Source organism: Nycticebus coucang, chromosome 18 (assembly GCF_027406575.1).
Source record: "Nycticebus coucang isolate mNycCou1 chromosome 18, mNycCou1.pri, whole genome shotgun sequence".
Classification (NCBI taxonomy): domain Eukaryota; kingdom Metazoa; phylum Chordata; class Mammalia; order Primates; family Lorisidae; genus Nycticebus; species Nycticebus coucang.
In genome coordinates this window covers 75,403,826-75,422,561 of record NC_069797.1, presented here as the reverse complement: position 1 = coordinate 75,422,561, position 18,736 = coordinate 75,403,826, and the positions used below count along the sequence as shown (strand labels likewise).

General features: G+C 55.7%; 1 protein-coding gene across 4 annotated transcripts in view; it reads right to left on the bottom strand.

Moving 5' to 3' along the window:
* MGAT5B (alpha-1,6-mannosylglycoprotein 6-beta-N-acetylglucosaminyltransferase B) overlaps positions 1-18,510 on the bottom strand; it is a 70,733-nt gene extending 52,223 nt beyond the window's left edge. The window contains exons 1-3 of one of the 4 annotated variants that reach the window (XM_053570032.1): positions 17,818-18,510; positions 13,938-14,050; positions 4,417-4,564 (exon numbers count right to left, since the gene is read on the bottom strand). In XM_053570032.1, coding sequence (XP_053426007.1) covers positions 4,417-4,564; positions 13,938-14,050; positions 17,818-17,885 — 329 coding nt within the window. In that variant the 5' untranslated portion in view covers positions 17,886-18,510. Of the gene's footprint in view, positions 1-4,416; positions 4,565-13,937; positions 14,051-16,912; positions 17,008-17,817 lie in introns of those variants that run through there. The other 3 variants (XM_053570035.1, XM_053570034.1, XM_053570033.1) reach the window with 3 other exon arrangements.
* Positions 18,511-18,736: the final 226 nt, after the last annotated feature.

The window sequence follows — 18,736 nt, the reverse complement described above, 5'->3', positions numbered from 1 at the left end:
CTAGTCCCCCTCCCTCGGCCTCGGCCACCGCTGGGTCTGTGGGTGGATCTGCTCATTCCCTCTGTCTAGATTGCCGGCCACCCGCCTTGTCAAAGTCTCCCCCTCAGCAATGAGTATGCTGTGATTTGAGGCCTCCCCCAGCTTGGCCAGATCACCCCTTCTTTGCACCTGGTGGCAAGGGGAAGAGAAACAGACCATCTTTCTGAGCACCCGGCACAGGGCCCCATCCTCCCTGCCCACAGTGCCATCCATGAGCCTCGGAAACAGTCAATGATGAGCTTGTGGCCACTCAGCAGTGAGCTACCAGCATCACACTCAGGTCTGTCCCTGGCAGGGGCTGTGGGCCAGGCTGGGCACAGTGTCTGTGTCCACCTTCAGGCGTGCACAGGGGTAAGTGTGCATTCTCTCTCCCCACACTGTAGTAAACTCTCCAAGGACAAAGCTCCAAGCCCACCTCTTGTGTGTCCCCTCCAGCTCCTCTCAAATCTCCAGCCCTGACTCCATACACAGGGGGCATCTGACAAATACAGATGGACTTGAATTCAGACGGCCTCAGATCTCTGTGGTTTTATGGCCTTATGGAAAATTCAAAGATCATTACTATTTGGCTTTAGGATACATAATATGATGCCATTTGCAGCAAATCTGCCTCCCTAATTATGTTTTCCTAGGCTAAAAAAGCAAATTTGCTTTCCCGGAGGACACACCAGCCATGAGTAGAAGGCGGCAGCCCAGAAGCTTCCAGAAGGGCAGGAGGAGGACAGTAAAGGTTTTCTTTTAAGCACAGACAATTTCAAAGTGGGAAATCCAAGTGCAGGTGAGGAGCACGTGCTGGGAACCGTGGCCCGAGCTTCTGTGGGATTCTCACCAGGGCAGCATGGTGGGGGGGAGCTAACCAAGAGTCAGGTTAAGGGCGGGGAGGGGGCTGGAGTATTTGTGTGCAGGGGACTGTGAGCAACCATGTTCCCCGGACACACCCACCCACCATTTCTCTCCCTGAAACCAGAAGCAACAGTGTTCTTGAAATTTATGGCTCTGTCTGAGGCTTTGATGGGCTCCGCTGGTCGTGATGGATGGTGGCTATTTCCCAGGACAGAGCTGGGAGGTGGTATGTGCTCTTCACCCTCCCCCACCCCAAGCTCCCTCCTTCCCCAGGAGGAGAGGAAGGGCAGGGTGGGGGTGGGGGGCAGCGACAGGCCAGGACTGGAAGAAACCAGACAGATACCAAAAGGGCTGGCGGTTGATAGCACAGCCAGCCCAAGAAGGCAGTCCTGGAGCCCGGGTCCACCAGACCCTCGCCTCTCTTGCCCACAGCAGGGTCCCAGGCAGGAGGCTAGCTGGGTCTATCCCTGCCCTGGGGAGTAGACTTGTGGACAGAGGCTGGACTGGCTGCATAGATGGGGCAGGCAGGAGCATGGGAGGAATGAGAGGGGGGTAGGGGTGAGGGGCTGGACCTGATGGACAAAACGGCATTGGAGAAGACTGACCTGCACACGGACAGGAAAATGGTCTCACGCCCCAACACCTCTGCCCCATCTCCCCACCTCTACCACTGGCCCCTCAGCTTCCCCTCTGGTTACTCCACTAATGCAGGTTTTACAGAGCAATGTTTTTAAAAGATAAATCCACTGGCTTCTCGTGGTTCTCAGAATAGGCCCCATGGCTGGCAGAGCCTTCTGGCATAGCTGATCCTGTCCCCTCCCCAGTTCTGTAATAGCGGCCTTCATGTTGGTTCTTTCTCCAGCAGACCAAGCTTGCTCCTACCCCAGGCCCTTTGCACTTGCTGCTTCTCTACCTCAAATCCTCTACTGGCAGCCATCACGTGGCTGGCTCTGCCCATCATTCACAGACTCAGAAGGGCCTCCTCAGACCATCCTGTCTGAACAGCCCCTTTCCTAGTCTCTAATCTCTGGACCACGGATGAGCCTCTGTGAGGATGTCCTTTATTTCTTCTTCCTGGGTACCTACTGCCTCTCCTCCAGGAATGAGGACGGGGCTTTCTTGTGCTCATCTCTGTGTCCCCAGCCCCTGTGGCTTAGCACTTAGTGAGTCCCCAGTCCATGAGCAGGTCTCTTTCACTTGTGCTATTAAATGCTAAATCCTGGTGGGTGCAACAGCATCTGACTGGGGCCCAGCGTAGGCTCAGCAGCCTGCCACAGAGGCCTGACTTCCTGGTGCTGAGTACCCACTGGGTATGACACTCAATCCCGGGTGCCGGACTGTGATTTTAATGCCTACATTTTCCAAACCAAAAACATCAGAGCGCAAGGTCTAACAGGATTTTTGTTATTGTTATTTGTGAGTTAATTACTGTGAAAATTCTTACAAAGGGATAAAAACTAAACCACGTAGTGCTGCACAGTTAATGAATGGCCGGCGAGAGCATGATGGGTGGAGATGTGCCCCGTACAGCTGTCAACTTTGGGTGAGTTTCTCAACTTCTTTGTGCCTTGGTTTCCTCCTCTGGAGACTCGCACCCATCAGACAGTTGTGGGATGGATAAGATCATGGAGGCCACACAGTAAGAACGATGCCAGGTGCTCAGTGCACCTTCTGTAAGTGTCAACTCATATGAGGACAAGGTCACTGACACCAGGCTGGCCCTGTTGGGCACCTAAGATACTTGTTCAATCAGCAAGGCCAGTTACAGGTGGGCCCCTGACTAGCAGCCCAGACAAAGGATTTCATAGCAGCCCAGGAGGGGATCTCTCCAGCACACCCTCTCTTTCCCTAGTCTGGCCAGGACTCAATGCCATCGTTTTTCTTCAGTTTCACCCAGCTCTAGAAATCCCTGGAGCTTCAGTTGTCCTATCACACAGACTAGCTGAGGGAAAGCTTTCCTGCAAATTATCTAAAACTGTTGGTTTCAAACTTATTTTTCAGCAGCTAGAACACAAATCAGTCTTATAAAGTTTGACTGATTCTGCAAATCAGTCTTATAAAGTTTGCCGACACGGAAAAGAGGAAAAATAACCCAGGCGTGGGGGCTCACACCTGTAGTCCCAGCTACTGGGGAGGTGGAGGTGGGAGGATCGCTTGAGCTCAGGAGTTCAAATCCAGCCTGGGCAACAAGCAATCTCATCTCAGAAAAGAAAAAAAAAAAGGAGAGGGGTGGCATCAGGGCCCCTCCTTCCATGTCCCTGGGGCTGGGGCTCCCCAGTCTGGACTGCCTGAGTTTACACATGTCCATTCTCTCAGGTACCAGAGATTCCTTATCCACAAGACACATGACAGGGATTTTTGCTCCGCCTGGGTTCTGAGGGGGATGTAGGACCACAAACTCTTGGGGCTCTCAGACACTCTGGATAAGTAGGGGAACATGAAGAACAAATAAGCTGGAAATTCTACTTGGCACAAACAGCCTGGGAGCCATTAGTGACCATACATGCCTCTTAACATGGACACAGCTTAAAAAAAACAAGCCCGCAGGGTACGTAGTACAAGATGCCACTATGTGAAATTTGTTAAAATCGCATGGTTTGCATGTGAAACACATATACAAAAGTGCTTAGAATGGACTAGAAGGACTCACGCTGAGGAGCTCAGGGAAACACTTGTCTTTAGGGAGAAGTCAGTAAAGGGCCCTTCAGTTTTCATTTGTGATATTTTATTTAAAAAATAGAAAAGAAAAGATAGGCCACAGGGCGGCGCCTGTGGCTCAGTCGGTAAGGCGCCGGCCCCATATACCGAGGGTGGCGGGTTCAAGCCCGGCCCCGGCCAAACTGCAACCAAAAAATAGCCGGGCGTTGTGGCAGGCGCCTGTAGTCCCAGCTACTGGGGAGGCTGAGGCAAGAGAATCGCTTAAGCCCAGGAGTTGGAGGTTGCTGTGAGCTGTGCGACGCCACGGCACTCTACCGAGGGCCATAAAGTGAGACTCTGTCTCTACAAAAAAAAAAAGAAAAGAAAAGATAGGCCACAAATGTGGCAAAACCTTTATAGTTGCTAAATCCCCCTGGTAGAAATGTGCTCTGGGTGGTATCACCGTGTGTTTTGTTTTGTTTGTTTTGAGACCGAGTCTCACTATGTCACCCTTGGTAGAGTGCTGTGGCATCACAGCTCCCAGCAACCTCAAACTCTTGGGCTTAAGCAATTCTCCTGCCTCAGCCTCCCAAGTAGTAGACTACAGGCACCTGCCATAGCACCTGGCTATTTTTTGGTTGTAGTTGTCATTGTTGTTTGGCAGGCCCGGGCTGGATTTGAACCTGCCAGCTCTGGTGTATGTGGCTGGCGCCCTAGCCCCTGAGCTACAAGCACCGAGCCCCATGTGGTTTTCTGTACTAAGGTTTTCTCCTCATTCACAAAAAAGGTGGCGAGTCCTGCAGCGTATTTAGAAGCTATGTCCTCCCAACCACAGCGCCCCAGGGCACCATCCCTGCCCTACTCATGATGTCTCCCCCTCCGCCGTGCCCCTCTCACCTGTCTGCCGCAAAGTGCACGTCGCCAGTGGCTCGGTGCAGCTCACTGCTGTTCTCCAGCCTGGCCAGCGTGTCCATCCGCTTCACCATCAGCTCCAGCAGGTCGCTCATCTTGCGGAGGATGCCCCGGGACTCAGGGCCACCCATCACTGTGGGCACAGGACAGGCATTCAGGTGAGGCCCAGGCCCTTCCAAACCCCACAGGAGGACACCGGGGCCCAACTGCTGGGACCCCCAGCCCCACTCCCTTCCTCCTTGGCCACTGTAAAGGAGGGGTCTAGAGAGGGAGCCTGCCTGCCGTCACCCCTGCCAGGCAGGATGCCCCTTTGCTGCCTCTGTTCCCTGTGTGCAGAGAACAGCACCACAGTAGAGGAGAGAGCGCTGGGCCAAGCCTGCTGGACAATGGTAGGGTGGTTTTTAATCGGTTTTGTCAACTGTAAAATGGAGCTTTAGCTATAATCTATGAGATATCCTACCAAGCTCCAGATAGATCAGGGTTTCCAAGAGCGTAGTCAGTCAGTCACCCACGGGCATCCGAATCTCCTGGCCAGGCTGTAAAATTCAAATTATAGGCCCTGGTCTAGATTTGCCAATTCAACTCTCCAGAGCCTGGGGTCTAGGAATCTATGCTCTGCTCACTCCCCATGCGATCCTGACGCAGGTGGGAGGTTGGCAGCCTGTTCCAGGGCCCGGGGCTGTGTTGCTGCCCTACGTGTTTCTCCTGCCCAGGTTACGGGCACTGACCCCTTCCCTATCCCACCCCTGGACCCCACTGCGGAAAACCATAATGCGTTTGCCTTGGACCTCCAGGTGGGCTTTGGGTTCCCAAGGGTCAACTGACAGGGCAGGCCTCTCTAGAGCCGAGAAGGCAGCCCTGCCCTCTGCCCTCAGCCTGGGCAGTGGGACCTGGTGAGGAACAGAATTAAATGAAAGAGAAGCACATGACCAGGAGCCCATTAACCAGCCTGAGATCCTCGCGGCTTCCTTTCTAATTATCCCCGATCATTAGTGTCACGAGTGCCAGTGTGAGAGAGCAGCTCAGCCTCCCTCTTAATTAAATCTTCTGAGGGTTTAAACAGCCCTCTGCGCAGTCTGCACCGTGCTCAGCTCCAGGCACCAAAACCCCGACTCAGTTCCTTCAAACCCTCAGGTCAGGATCCAAATCACCCTTACAAATAAGCCGAGTCACAGAGATACAATGCCCACCTTTTGCATGGGCTGCAAGGCCAGAGGCAGAGCCTGGGACAAGGGTTTGGGAGATGAAGGAGCCCCCATAGCGAAGTGAGGAAGAGACAGAGCAGGAAGGCTCCCACGATAGGTGCGTCCAGAGTTCAGCCTCAGAGCTGCCCCACCTGGGCATTTACACACCATCTCCTGCCAGTCATGGGGGAGGGCTGCTCCCAGGAGCAGTAATGTTCTGGCACATTCTGCCCACCACAGGGTGGCCAAAGAAAGCTCACAGCAAAGCCACAGAAATGTTGGTAGCTAGAAGCCTGGTTCAAGCACATCAGAATTAAAATTGTAAGGGCCGAGGGGTGTAAGCACCACCAGCATCTGCTTCTCAGAAGCTGGACACACCAGCAGGCTCCAAGGGACAGATAGGGTTGGGATGCATACAACCCTGTGTATACCAGGCCTCACTCAGTCCAATGTCACAGCACCATGGAGGTGGCAGCAGAGGCCGTTGAGAACAAGGGGCAGGAGAGGGACAGAGGGAGGGGGCAGCCCAGGGCTGCTCTGACACCGCTGCTGCTCTTGTACCCCTCCTCCCCTGGGTCTGGCCTGTCCAGCCACTGCCACTTTTCTATACAATATAAGACACCCCCTTTCTGGGCTCCCTGCCAACTGAACCTGCCTGAGGTCTAGCAATGCTATCCGGGCACCAGCCCCAGAGTAGGGAGGAGCTGTGGCTCCCTTAGCAGGAGCCACAGGAGACAAGTCTGAGCCCAGGAGAAGAGGCATGAATGGGGGAGGGAGGAGGGACCCAGAGAGCAGAGGAGAGGAGGAGGGAGAAGCAGAGAGGCACAAGAAGCCCCAGATGGGGTCAGGTGTCGGAGAAAACGGGCGTAGAAAGGAAGGCAGGAAAAATACAATCTCTGTTTCCTCCTCCGTCCAAGACGTGCGATAGCAAATGACATTCCCACATTTCCCTCTCAGAAAACTGAGCATATTTTTAAGAAGTAGTTAAATAAAAGAAATTCAGGTCTGTCTGGCCACTCAGCTCCTCCTTGTGCTCTCCCACACTCCAGTGGTTCACCCACAGAACAAGACAAAAACAGCTCCCTGTCTCTTTCAAGTTCACAGAGTCGGGAGCAATGGTTTACTCTTTCAAGTCACTGTCACCTCTGAGACCCCTGCCCGTGCCCATCATCCAAATGCCCGCCAGCTTCCCCCTGTGCCTGCGGCATGGAGGAAAGAAGAGGGAGGTTCAGTTCAGCTAGAAAATAGGAGATGATCTGGCCGGCTGCTGCTTTGGCACAACTTCAGGGGACACAATTTCTGTGGTCACCTAATGGGTGCTGTGGAGTTGTGCAGTGCACAGCCTGCCTGGCCTCCCTGGGCAGCTCTGGTGAGCCATTGCTCATAGCTTGGGCTGAAGTGGCTCCTTCGCCAAAGGGGTGGGATGAAAAAAGGAAGGCGAACCTTAGCTGGGATGCCCATAGTCAGCACCTTCTCTCTGACACCCCCTGGCCAGGGCACTCAGGCCTGACTGACCACAGGGTCTAGTCAGCAGCTGTTCCCATAGTACTGAGCCCATGCACTCAGGGTGCATGGCTGCCTTCCTAGAAATGTCGTGAGCCTGGCACCTGGCACCCAGCCCGTGACTCTGCTGACCTGGCTCTCCAACCCCAACCCAAGCTCCCATGCCCCTCCCTGAGACCTCAGCATCACAGGACACAGCCCTCCTATCACACTGTCAGGAGCACCCACTCCCCACGGTGCTAAATAGCTGATGGTCCAAAAACTCTGAGATCTGGCCTAGAGCTGATAGAGCAGAGGCTGCAGCAGCAGCTGGATGGCCCAGGCCAGGATGGAGGGCAGGCAGGTCACTTTCCTTCTCTAGGACTCAGTATCCACCCCATGTAAAATAAGGGAGCTGGATTCACTGACCTCTGAGGTTCTACACCCCAATAAGAGGCAATGCCTATTTTTACCTCTTCCCCTAATTGCCCCTACAGACCAGGGTAATAGGAGAGGAGAGAAATGCTCCTGTGAAGGCTAGAGCCCTCTCCGGGAGAGAGTGCTCTTTGGTTCTGCTAAAATCCTGAATGGGCCAGAGCAGAGTCTAGATGTCCAGAGCAGACCCAGGGAAAGCTCAGTGACTCCACATAGTCTCATAGAAAGCCTGGGAGCCACAGAGAGAGTCAGCGGGTGGGGTGGCTCACACCTGTAATCCTAGCACTCTGGGAGGCCAAGGCAGGTGGTTTGCCTGAGTTCAGAAGTTTGAGACCAGCCTGAGCAAAAGTAAGACTCTGTCTCTACTAAAAATAGAAACATTAGCTGGGCATTATGGTGTGCACCTGTAGTCCTAGCTACTTAGGAGGCTGAGGCAGGAGGATGGCTTGAGCCCAGAAGTTTGAGCTTGCTGTGAGCTATGATGACAACACTATACTCTACCCAGGATGACAGAGTGAGACTCTGTCTCAAAAAAAAAGAGGGAAAGAGAAGGAGGCACAGGAACAGTGTGGCAGGAGTGGGCCGAGGGCTAAGCAGGACAGGGAAGCTCCTACTGCAGCGGGTCCTGGCGTCAGGCATGCAAGTGGAAACCTGAACCCGTTAGCTGCACAGGACAGCAGTCTGAAGCCCGCACCTCCGCACAGGTGGCCACACCCGTGGCCTGGTGTTGGTGGGCTGTGGGTGAGAAGATAAGACTATGGGCACAGGGTGTCCTTCCCACTAGGTCAACATGGGAGAGACCGAGGAAGGAGGAGAGGAGGTGCCAAGTGAGATCATTCATTTTGAGGCAAGAAATTGGCATAAGAGGTGACCAAGGAAACATAAAGCCCTCCTCCCCAAGAATCTTTGAAGATTCGAGGGGTTATGGATTATGCTTCATAGGAAGGATTAAACCAATTCTTTAAAAATGTCAACAGAAGGGGCTTGGTGCCAATAGCACAGTGGTTATGGTGCCAGCCACATATACCGAGGTTGGCAGGTTCAAACCTGGCCTGGACCTGCTAAACAACAACTGCAAAAAAAAAAAAAAAATTGCTGGCCTTGTGGCGGGTGCCTGTAGTCCCAGCTACTTGGGACGCTGAGATAAGAGAATCACTTAAGCCCAAGAGTTTGAGGTTGCTGTGAGCTGTGATGCTATGGCACTCTACCAAGGGCAACGTAGTGACTCTGTCTCAAAAAAAAAAATGGTGGCGCCTGTGGCTCAAAGGAGTAAGGTGCCGGCCCCATATGCTGGAGGTGGTAGGTTCAAACCCAGCCCGGCCAAAAACTGCAAAAAAAAAAAAAAAAGAATGTCAACAGAAAGCATCCCCCCAAAAGACAGAAGGACTTATGGAGGTGTGGGTTACCCCAGCCCAGACTTCAGTATGGCTATGCCTAAGGAGACAGATCCCCCAGAATGTTTCTTTAATCCCCCCATCGTCTTGGGACCAAGACGATGAGACGCCCCCACCCACCCTGGCCTCAGGAGCTGCTCCCACCCTCTGCAGGTGGCGAGGAGCTCCAGAAGCCCTGAGCCCCAGGGTGACAGCCCACACTCCTTCCCGAGGGCCCCGCCAACACCAAGAGCATTTTCTGCCCAGGAGATGACCAACGACAAGGCCACGGATGGCACCCAGCTCCCTCGGATGCTGCCACCAGCTCCAAGACTGTCAGCGGAGCAAGCTGACACTGCTTCCCCAGACCTGGCATCAGCTAAATTGAAATGTATTTAATGGGAGGCCCCAGCAATACATCTCAGAACTAACACATGTTCCCTCCATATTTCCATATAAATAAGGAAAGCTGGGACACCCAGAGACACAAATGGATCCCCATATTTATAGACAGGGTGTTTTTATTACCCACCACGGCCCCGTCCCCTCCCTAGACTTTCTCTCTCTATCCCTCCATCCTCCCTTGTTGCCGCTTCCTGGTCCCCACTGCTACTCTTTACTGCCAGAAATTGAACAAGCCCCCACCTCTCCAGGTAACAGAGACCTCCCCAGCACCGTTTGCACTGGGGAAATGAGAACCTTTGTCTCTCAGTAGTCAGCCGCAGTGGAAACCAGCTGAGGCCCTGGGAGCTCTGGGCTTCAGGCAGGGGAAGAGATGGGGACCAGGTCCCGGGAGGCCAGATGCGGCTGCTCCTCAGCCCTCTTGGCCCAGCCCCTGAGAGAAGAGCTCCAGAGCCCCTCAGCACCAGGGTCCAACTACTGAGCCGGGAAGCATTCCCACTTCCTGGCCAGGGCCTGGGGGGTCCAGGCAGACACATGCAGCTCCCCCAGAGACCCCCAGCCTGCAGACCCCAGAGACAGCCTCCTATGCCTACTTCTTCAAGACAAGACTGAGTTCAGGGAATGGCCCCCCACACAGCAGTGATGCTGCGGCCACATTGAGCCACTTTAGGAGGGAAGCAAACCCCTCCCCAGAAGAGGAGAAGGGCCTGGGGGGGAAAGGGATGCGGAGCTGCCTGGGAGGCACATGCCAAAAACTCTCCCCAGGGTCCAAGCCCAACTGCGGCAAGAGGGAATGCTGTCAGACCTCTGAGTTAGAACTGCCCACTCGGCCTCCTCTCCTGCGTCCTTAAGAATAGAGAATGAGAGGTCTGTCATATTATTATCCCCGAACTAGTGGACTTTATCATCTAACATAAATTAGCACAGAGGAGAGCTCAGAGCCTCTGTGAGGAGACCAGATCCCACAGGAGGCTGCAGGGGGCCCTCATACCTTCCCTTCACAGAAAACCCACCTCCTGCTTGCCCCTTCCCAGCCGCAGTCCATGTGGGACCCCACTCCTGTCACTAGTTTGACAGGCAAAGAAATCATTTTTCCCATTTGTGCTCAGATTGTTTTGTCGACTGAGGTAAGGGTGTTTTTTACCCCTAAATGGCAGGGCCTTAGCGGGTTTCCTTCTCCTGACTCTGCTGTCCGGTTGCTTAGACCCCCAGAACTCTGTTGGATGATGGAATGTGTGTCCTCCAATAGCTCCACCCAGGAGCTGGCAGCGTCCCTCCCCAGGTCTGATTCAGCCAAGTCCCCCCTGCAGTCTCAGACCTCCCCTTGAGCACCTCCCAGGTTTCCTGTAGGGCTGTCCCAGGGGACATTGTTTGAGGCACTTCCCAAGCAGGACCAGGATTCTAAACTCACAGTGCAAAGGGCTCCCCAAGCCCAGCCCCTGCAAATCAGCTTGATCCAAGGCCATCAAAGAAATCTCAGGGGAAAATAAGAACTGGGGTATAAACCAGGTCAGGGTCAGTTCTCCTGAGTTCTCAGGGGCCTCTTTTTCCTTCTCCTCCTCTTGGACTTTAGTTCGGTATTCCAGACGGTCAGCCTCCAGCCAGGCCAGGGAAATGTGAAAAGTCTTCACCTTGGATAAAGTTGGTCTGAGAACCAATGTTCCAACATGTAGAAAATCCACTCCCAGGTAAACCCAGGAGAGATGCCTGCCTGTGTTCACCAAAAGGCACGCACGAGACCATTCACAGGAGCACTATTCACAGAAGCCCAGACTGGAAACAACCTAATGCCCACCATGGGAGGAGGGATAAAAACATGGAGGTGTATTCGCATAAGGAAGGCCACACAGCAGTGAGAACAAAAGACCACAACCACATGCGACAAGATGGGTGAGTCCCATGAATGTATTTTTTTTTTTGAGACAGAGCCTCAAGTGGTCACCCTGGGTAGAGTGCCGTGGCATCACAGCTCACAGCAACCTCCAACTCATGGGCTCAAGTGATTCTCTTGCCTCAACCTCCCAAGTAGCTGGGGCTCCAGGCGCCAGCCACAACACCCAGCCATTTTGGGGGTGGTGGTAGTTGTCATTGTTGTTTGGAAGGCCCCAGCTGGATTCGAACCCACCAGCTCTGGTGTATGTGGCTGGCGCCTTAGCCTCTTGAGCTATAGGCATCAAGCCTCCTGAATATATTATCCAGAGAAAGGAGTCACACACAAAGAAAGAACCCCCACATGACTCCATTCTCATCACATCCAAAACATGGGCAAAACCTACACCAGTGGTTCTCAACCTTCCTAATGCCACAGCCCTTTAATACAGTTCCTGTGGGTCGCAACCCACAGGTTGAGAGCCACTGTTCTATACTGTCAGAAGTCGAGATCCTGACTGTCCTTGGGAGGTGGCATGAGGACACTTTGGGGACTGACTATATTCTGTTTCTTCACCTGGCTTGCTGGTTGCATGGATTGTTTTGTTTTGTTTTGTTTTGTTTTTGAGACAGTCTTATTCTGTTGTCCCCAGGCTAGTGTGCCATAGCATCACAGCTCACAGCAACCCCAAACTCCTGGGCTCAAGCGATTCTCTTGCCTCAGCCTTCTGAGTAGCTGGGACTACATACAGGCGGCCACTACCACGCCTGGCTAGTTTTTCTATTTCTAGTAGAAACAGGGTCTCACTCTTGCTCAGGCTGGTCTCGAACTCCTGAGTTCAAGTGATCCTCCTGTCTTGGCCTCCCAAAGTGCTAGGATTAGAGGCGTGACCCACCACACCCAGCTGGATCATTCCTTTTTGTGTGTTATACATCAATAAAAAGCGTGTGCACACACACAAACATACACAAACACCCCTCCAGTTTAATCACATGGCCAGTGTGGATCCACCCACCTCTAAGACACAGATCTCAGGCTGGAGCTGGACCCCTAGCAGCTCTGCTCCCAGCAAAGTCTCACAGAGCAAAGCAGCCCTCCCACAGCCCTTTGTACTCTGGGCCACTGTGCCCAAGGCTAGGGGAGCAGGAGCCATGGGGTAGGTAGCAGAGTTGCCTTGACGCACCCCCCAACCTCCTTAGTCAGATGGGCAGAAAAGCCAGAGCCAGCCACAGAGCCTGGCTCCCTAACCCCTAACACCCATCTCTTAGGCCCCCTGAGATTTCTAGAGGCCCAGTTGCCTCACACCCTTTATAGCAGCCCACCCAGACAGGCTTGCCCCTTTCCAGAGGCAGCACCCAGGTAACATAAGCATCTCTCTGTACCCCCTCTCCCCACATACCACTTGCTCCTCCGTCCCACCTCTGAGTGAGCACACTTCCAGGCACCTTCACAACTTCCCCCACTCCCTTTGCCAATCTCAGTCTTCAGCATCTCCTGTGTAGGAATCCCAGCACCTCCTTGGTCCTCTCCCAAAAACATCCTTTCTGGGGAGTCCCCATTGCAGACTCAACACGTCCATTACACATGTATGGAGCTCTCACTGTTTTCCAGATGCTACCCAGGACCCTCTCTGTGTTTTATCTTAACACATCCTCTTGACAACCCTGAGAAGCAGGTATTATTACCCCCATTCGCCCGAGGAAAAATGAGAGGCTCCAAGAGATTGAGGAATCTTTGTGAGTCAGAGATGGGATAAATTAACTTACACTCAAGCTTGAATGACTAATAAGTGTGAGATTTCTTCTGAGAGCTTTTGCAAGTTTAAAGAAGTGTATGGTAACCAAAGGAATGAATCTAATGATGAAATGCCAGATGGCATGATAAGAGCCCCTCCGAGCACCCTCCACAGATGGCTACAATATTCATCGCTGGGAACAGGGGAGCCAGACAGCCATGCCCTGTGAGTTTCAGAAGGTGGACTTCAAAGATTACATTCCAGGAGGCAGCCCCCAAACAGTTGTTCTTTGTTCCTCCTTCCCACCAGTGACACAGGGGGCAGGACACTGTTCTGTTTCCCACCTCTCCTTGAGCGAAATGGGGAACAAGGCCCAGGTTTGGAAGAAAGGCTCCTCCTTGTCCCACTCATGCCATGTGGCCCCAGCCATGCCAGGTAATTTCCATGTGACAGCCCATTCAATCCAATCTCTGAAGAAGGTCATTGCTTTTCTTCTTTGTATGTGAGTTAGGTGACTTGGCCAACAGCACACAGCACGTAGGTGATGAACTAGGATGCAAACCCAGACCCATCTGGTCCCCAAAGCCCATGCTTCAATCTCTATCCCACCTGCTTTGCAAGTGTCCTGTGGGCAAGGAGCAAAGAGGGACTAGAGAGATCTATGTCCTAAGAGCTCAGAGGTAAGACCTGTGAGCTCATGGCTAGGCCTATCCCCCACTGTGGCCACAGCCTGGGTCAAAGGCAAGGATATGTGTCTCAACAAAACGGGTCCCGTGTCTACAGACCCTCCACCCCAACATCCAATTAAAAGCAACTAGGGAGACTCTTCAAATGCCCAGGAGACTCTAGGTCCAAGGCCTTTGTGTGGCCTGAGAATCAGGAAGCCTGATGACCACAGCCAGGACCAGAGTCAAGGCAGCATGCAAGGTCACAGAAGCCCCTTATGGTGCTAGGCTCAAAGACAGGTCCTCTTTGACCTATAAACACAGCACTCATTTCTGACTCCCTTTGCCCCACCAAGATACCTTCTGTGCGGATGGTAAAGGGTGAGTCCCCCAGGCGCCGGGCAGAGAACTGGCCTCCCAGAGATGTCATCAGGAAGCAGAGAGTGAAGAAGCCGATTCCCAGGACAAAAAGCCTGCAAAGAGGAACAGGGTGATCAGGAGGGCAGGCCAGCTCTGTGGCACCCCAGCACTCCACCTAGTAAGGACTGCATACGCACTTTAATAATGATTGATGAAGGAAGCAAAAGATGAATGGGAGAATAAAAGGATGGGGTTGAGCTCCTGGCCCACGAGGGCTCGCACCACCACAAGGTACAGAGAACCCAACTACAAAAAGCTGGCCACAAGCCACAGGAGAAACCATGAAGGAGAATGATGTCCATTTATTGGCATACGGCTGGGGAAGTTCTGGCCTCAAGACAGAGCTGGTTCGTTAACAATAGCAGTCCTCAAAGGGTGGCCCCAGACCAGCAGCATCAGCATGCCCTGAGAATTGTTAGAAATGCAAATCCTGGGGCCCAACTCCAGATTTACCGAACCAGACACCCTGGGGGTGGGGCAAACGATCTGTTTTAACAAGCTCTCCTGGTGGCTCTGATAGCTGCCAAAGTTTGAGAACCACTGGTGGACACAGCAGGGCCTGATGCCAGCCAGAGGGCAAACAATTGGTCCAGATGGAACCCACCTGGATCCCATCAATCACCTGGGACACGCTCAGTACTGTGTGTACACAGGCCTCCCTGCAGCAGTCATGAGCTAGCTCAGTCACCTCCTTATCTGTGTTCACAGGGTAGGAGGGGTCCCGCTCATCACTGTGGGCAGAGTGTGTGGCCCCTGTCTGCACCCAGACTCCCTGGGCAGGCACACTATCAGCCTGCACCAGTGACTGGCCAGTGGTACTCACACTTGTGCATGGAGCGTCACCTGGGTGTGTGTGCTGTCACACTGGGTGTGAGGGCTGGCCAAAGCAGGACTCTTGCTCATTCCTTTAACACATAATTTTTGATCACTCACCAGGTGTCAGGCACTCGGGCAGCCCCAGGGGACAACAGGGAACAAGGCCAGAACCCCACACCTTCAAGTTCAGCCCCAGGGTCCTACTGCTTCAATCTTTAGTCCTGGGCCCCCAACAGGAGAACAGCTCCCCAGCACAGCCTTAGAAGTGGCCAGAGGCAGTGGCTCTTCTGGGACTCTGAATCTATCAGAGGACTAGATGAACTGGCAGAGCTAAGGGGAGCCCCCCACCAGGTCAGGGTGAGGAACCCCATCTAGTGGGGAGCCAGGCTCACAGGGGAGAGCCCCACAAATCACGGCACAGACCTCTGGCTCTCCAACCTCCACTTCCCATCCCCACAGTCCACGATTGTTTGTATCTTTATGCAAGACTTGCTTTATGCATTTTAATCTTCATTATTTGAAACTGGCAGAGCAGTATTTAATTAAAATTGGGTCCATTAAAGAAAACACATAATTGCAGAAGAAAATAAAAAGCACAACAAAATTCCCAGCCCATATTTAAAAGAAGCTTTAGAGATTAAGTCAGAGAGGGGCAGAACCCCAGAGTAGAGCAGATGTTAGGAGCTTTCCAGGAGAAGACCGTCTCAAAAAGACCACACCTCAGACAGGGAGGGCAGGACATGAGGATTTAGCAGGTGACATGGCACGGGGGTGCTTCTCCCTCACCTCAGAGGGTTCCCTAAAGGAATTCTGCCAAGATGGGGATGATGCTCAAACCCTGGGCTTCCCCCAGATGAAACTGGGCTGGTCTCAGAACAACAGCCAGAGCAATGGCATAGGGGAGGCGCAGTCACACACCCAGAGAGATCCCGGGGAAAATTAGTTATTTGTCCTCTCAGGCTGAGGACAAGGACAGACTTCTCCCAGCTCATTTCCCTCTCCCTTGGCCATAGATTTATATTTCCAGCTGGGGACCCGCGCTGCCTGCCAGGACCCAGAGACCTGTGAGAAAGATGTCTTCACCCCAGAACCTGAAGCCCACAACAGACCTTATCCACCTCTCCCTCTGCTGGGGCCCAGGGTCCCCCACATCATCCGGGGACCATCTATAGTGTATTCAAATTAAAATGTTTTCATCCTCCAAATTTTCATCAGGCAACCCCACAGGAGACCCACAGAATACAGGCCCTGCCAGCGGCTCTGGGAGAGGCCGGGGGGAACAGCATTGGCATATGGCCCAGGGGGGCTAATAAGTTGGGGTGATGAAATTGGAGGTCTGTGCCCTCCTGAAGGGGACATGAAGACTCTACTGGGGATTGTGAGTCTCCCAGGGGCCTAGGGAGACCCTGAGGTGAAGTTAAGCGACTTGGGGTTGGGGGGCACCTAAGCAGCCCCACCCTCGAATCCCGCCTCCAGATAAGGACAAAAAAAAAAAAAAAAAAAAACCTGGCCAGGGCCTTAGACAGAAGGAGCCCCGGGAGGCCAGCGCTGTCCGTGGTGCTGGTCTCCATTTTTCTCCATGCTAGAAAAATGTCGGGAGCTTCCCATGACCTGGAGGGCAGGGCGGGCACCGGGTGAGGAGAGACGGGGCGAGGACCCTCTCAGCGGTCCTGGTGGGGCCAGGAATTCGAGGACTTCCCTGGAGGAGCAAGGCCCTCTAGGAGGACGCCCGCTTCCCGCCCTGCTTCCCGTGGGCACTTCAGGGGGTGCTGCTGATACCCGCCATCCTGCTCAAGACCCTACCCCAGCTCTACCGTCCTCCTGCACCCCGCGGACCACGATGCTCCATCCAGCCTGACCTCTGCCGTCCTCCAGGCCGCCTTCTCAGCCCGGCCTGAGCCCCGTGTGACGGGAGGAGGGAGCCAGGTGAGCCACGGCGTCCCACCTCCTGTCTGGAGCCGGGAAGGAAACTAGAGGGGACCTGGGAGGGGCCCGGGCTCTGGGCAGGAGCTCAAGCCCGGCCCCTCCCGCAGCCCAGGCCGCGGGCGCCTCACCCATTGCTCCTGTCTCACCCCCTCTGTCCTGAGCCGGGACCCCACCTGTGGCCGCGTCCCGAGTCCGGCCCCCGCCAGTCTCTCAGCGTCCTCCTCCGGCCCAGCTACCGAGCGGTGACACCCTTGGGTGGCGTCCCTGGGCACCCTTGGGTGGCGTCCCTCCCCATCCCAGAATCGGGGCCGGCTCCGTTGGCGCCTAAGGGGAGAGGGAGCTGCCCCGGCACCGCTGGGCTCTGCGGCCCCCCGGACGGGGGGGACCAGCGGAGTCCGGTCAGTCCCGTGCGGCCCCGGCCCCTTCTGGCCAGAGTCCCCCTAGGAGTGGAGCAGGGGTGGGTCGTCTCTGTCCGTGCGCCACTCTTCTGCCTCAGCCCCAGTCCCAGCCCCAGCTCCCGCCGCCCCTGCCCCCGCCTCTCTGAGGCCCTCGGTCCAGGCGAGTCCCCGGCTGAAGAGGTCCTCGCCCCCAATCTCATGGCCGCTCCAGTCGGAGACAGGCGCCCGCTGGGAGGGGGAGGTGCCGCCGCCGACCCGGGCGGAGGAGGCAATGGCAGACGGTGGGCTAGCTGGCCTGGGAGCGACTAGCGGACAGGAGAGGGCGCCACCCGGCAAGGGTGCAATAACTTTGCCGCCCCATGGGACGGTCCACGAGGTGGGAAAGGAAGAGATGCGCTAACCGGGGACAGCTTTCCTGGCCCAGGACCACGACCTGGGTGCTTTCTGCCCCCATTCGCACTTCTGTACCCAGACCCTCCCCATCCCAGACCAACTCGGGACAGGTCCCAGAATTACAGCCCCCTCCTCATCGCACACTGACCACAACCCCACCCATTTCCCCAGTCCTGCTGGTCATGCCCAGGACAGAAGCGAGAACCGCCCCCTCTGCCACCAGGACCAGCCTCGCGGAGGCCGACCCAGCCCACCTCTACCCCGCGCCAACCAGGAGAGAACTTTACCGAAAGGGTCTCAGGGTGACCAGGCATCTTCTGACCATTATCTTTCCATCGGGGTTGACTGTGATCATTGTTCAAACTTGTCTGGGCGAGCAGCCGCGGGAGAGGCCGGACGCGCCGTCCTGGGCCCGGGTCCCACCGAGTCCGGGCCGCGAACCCGCTGCGGGCCGAAGCCGAGTCCGAGCCAGGCGGGGAGCGCTGGGCTCGGGGTCTCGCTGCTCAGGCCGCTGCCCGCGGGGTGGCGCGGCCTCGGCTGGCAGGGAAGGGGAGCGGCGCGACTGCCGGAGGGCGGCGAGGGCGCCCGGCCCGGCCGTCTCTGCGTGCCCGCCCTCCCCGCTTCACATTTTGGGGGCCGGGAGGCGGCGCGCCCCCAGACCGCCGGCCGCGCGTCTGCCTGCTCGGGCTCGCTCGCTGGGCGGGATGGCGCCGCGGCGCGCAGACGGACTCCCCGCGGCGGGCGCCCGCATCCCCGGCCCCGCGCCCTCGGTGCAGGCTAGAGGCGGTCCCGGGCCCGCGCCTCGGCCCCCTGCGCCTCTGGGCCGCGCTGAGCTCCGGCCCCGCGCCGCGTCGCGCCCATGGCTCTCGACGAGGGCACCCCGTGCCGGCACGCGCTCCCGGATCGCCCTCCCGGGCTCGTATGTCCAGCGTCCGGCCCCGCGCGGCGCTACGCCCGGAGGCGCCGCATTGTTTCCTCGGAGGAGGCGGCCGAGCCGCGGCTGGGGTGGCCCGGGAGCGGCCGCTGCGCTTCCTCGGCGCGCCGGCGCCACCTGGTGGCCGCGGCCCAGCTGTGCGCCCCCGCCTCCCACCCCGCAGCCTCCCCTGGTGGTGCCGGGCCGGGCTCCGAGCCCCCGCGATCCCGCGGGACTGGCGGGCTGCGGGTCCTGGCTCCTCCCCTTGAGCCATGCCACTTCCTAGAGCCCCA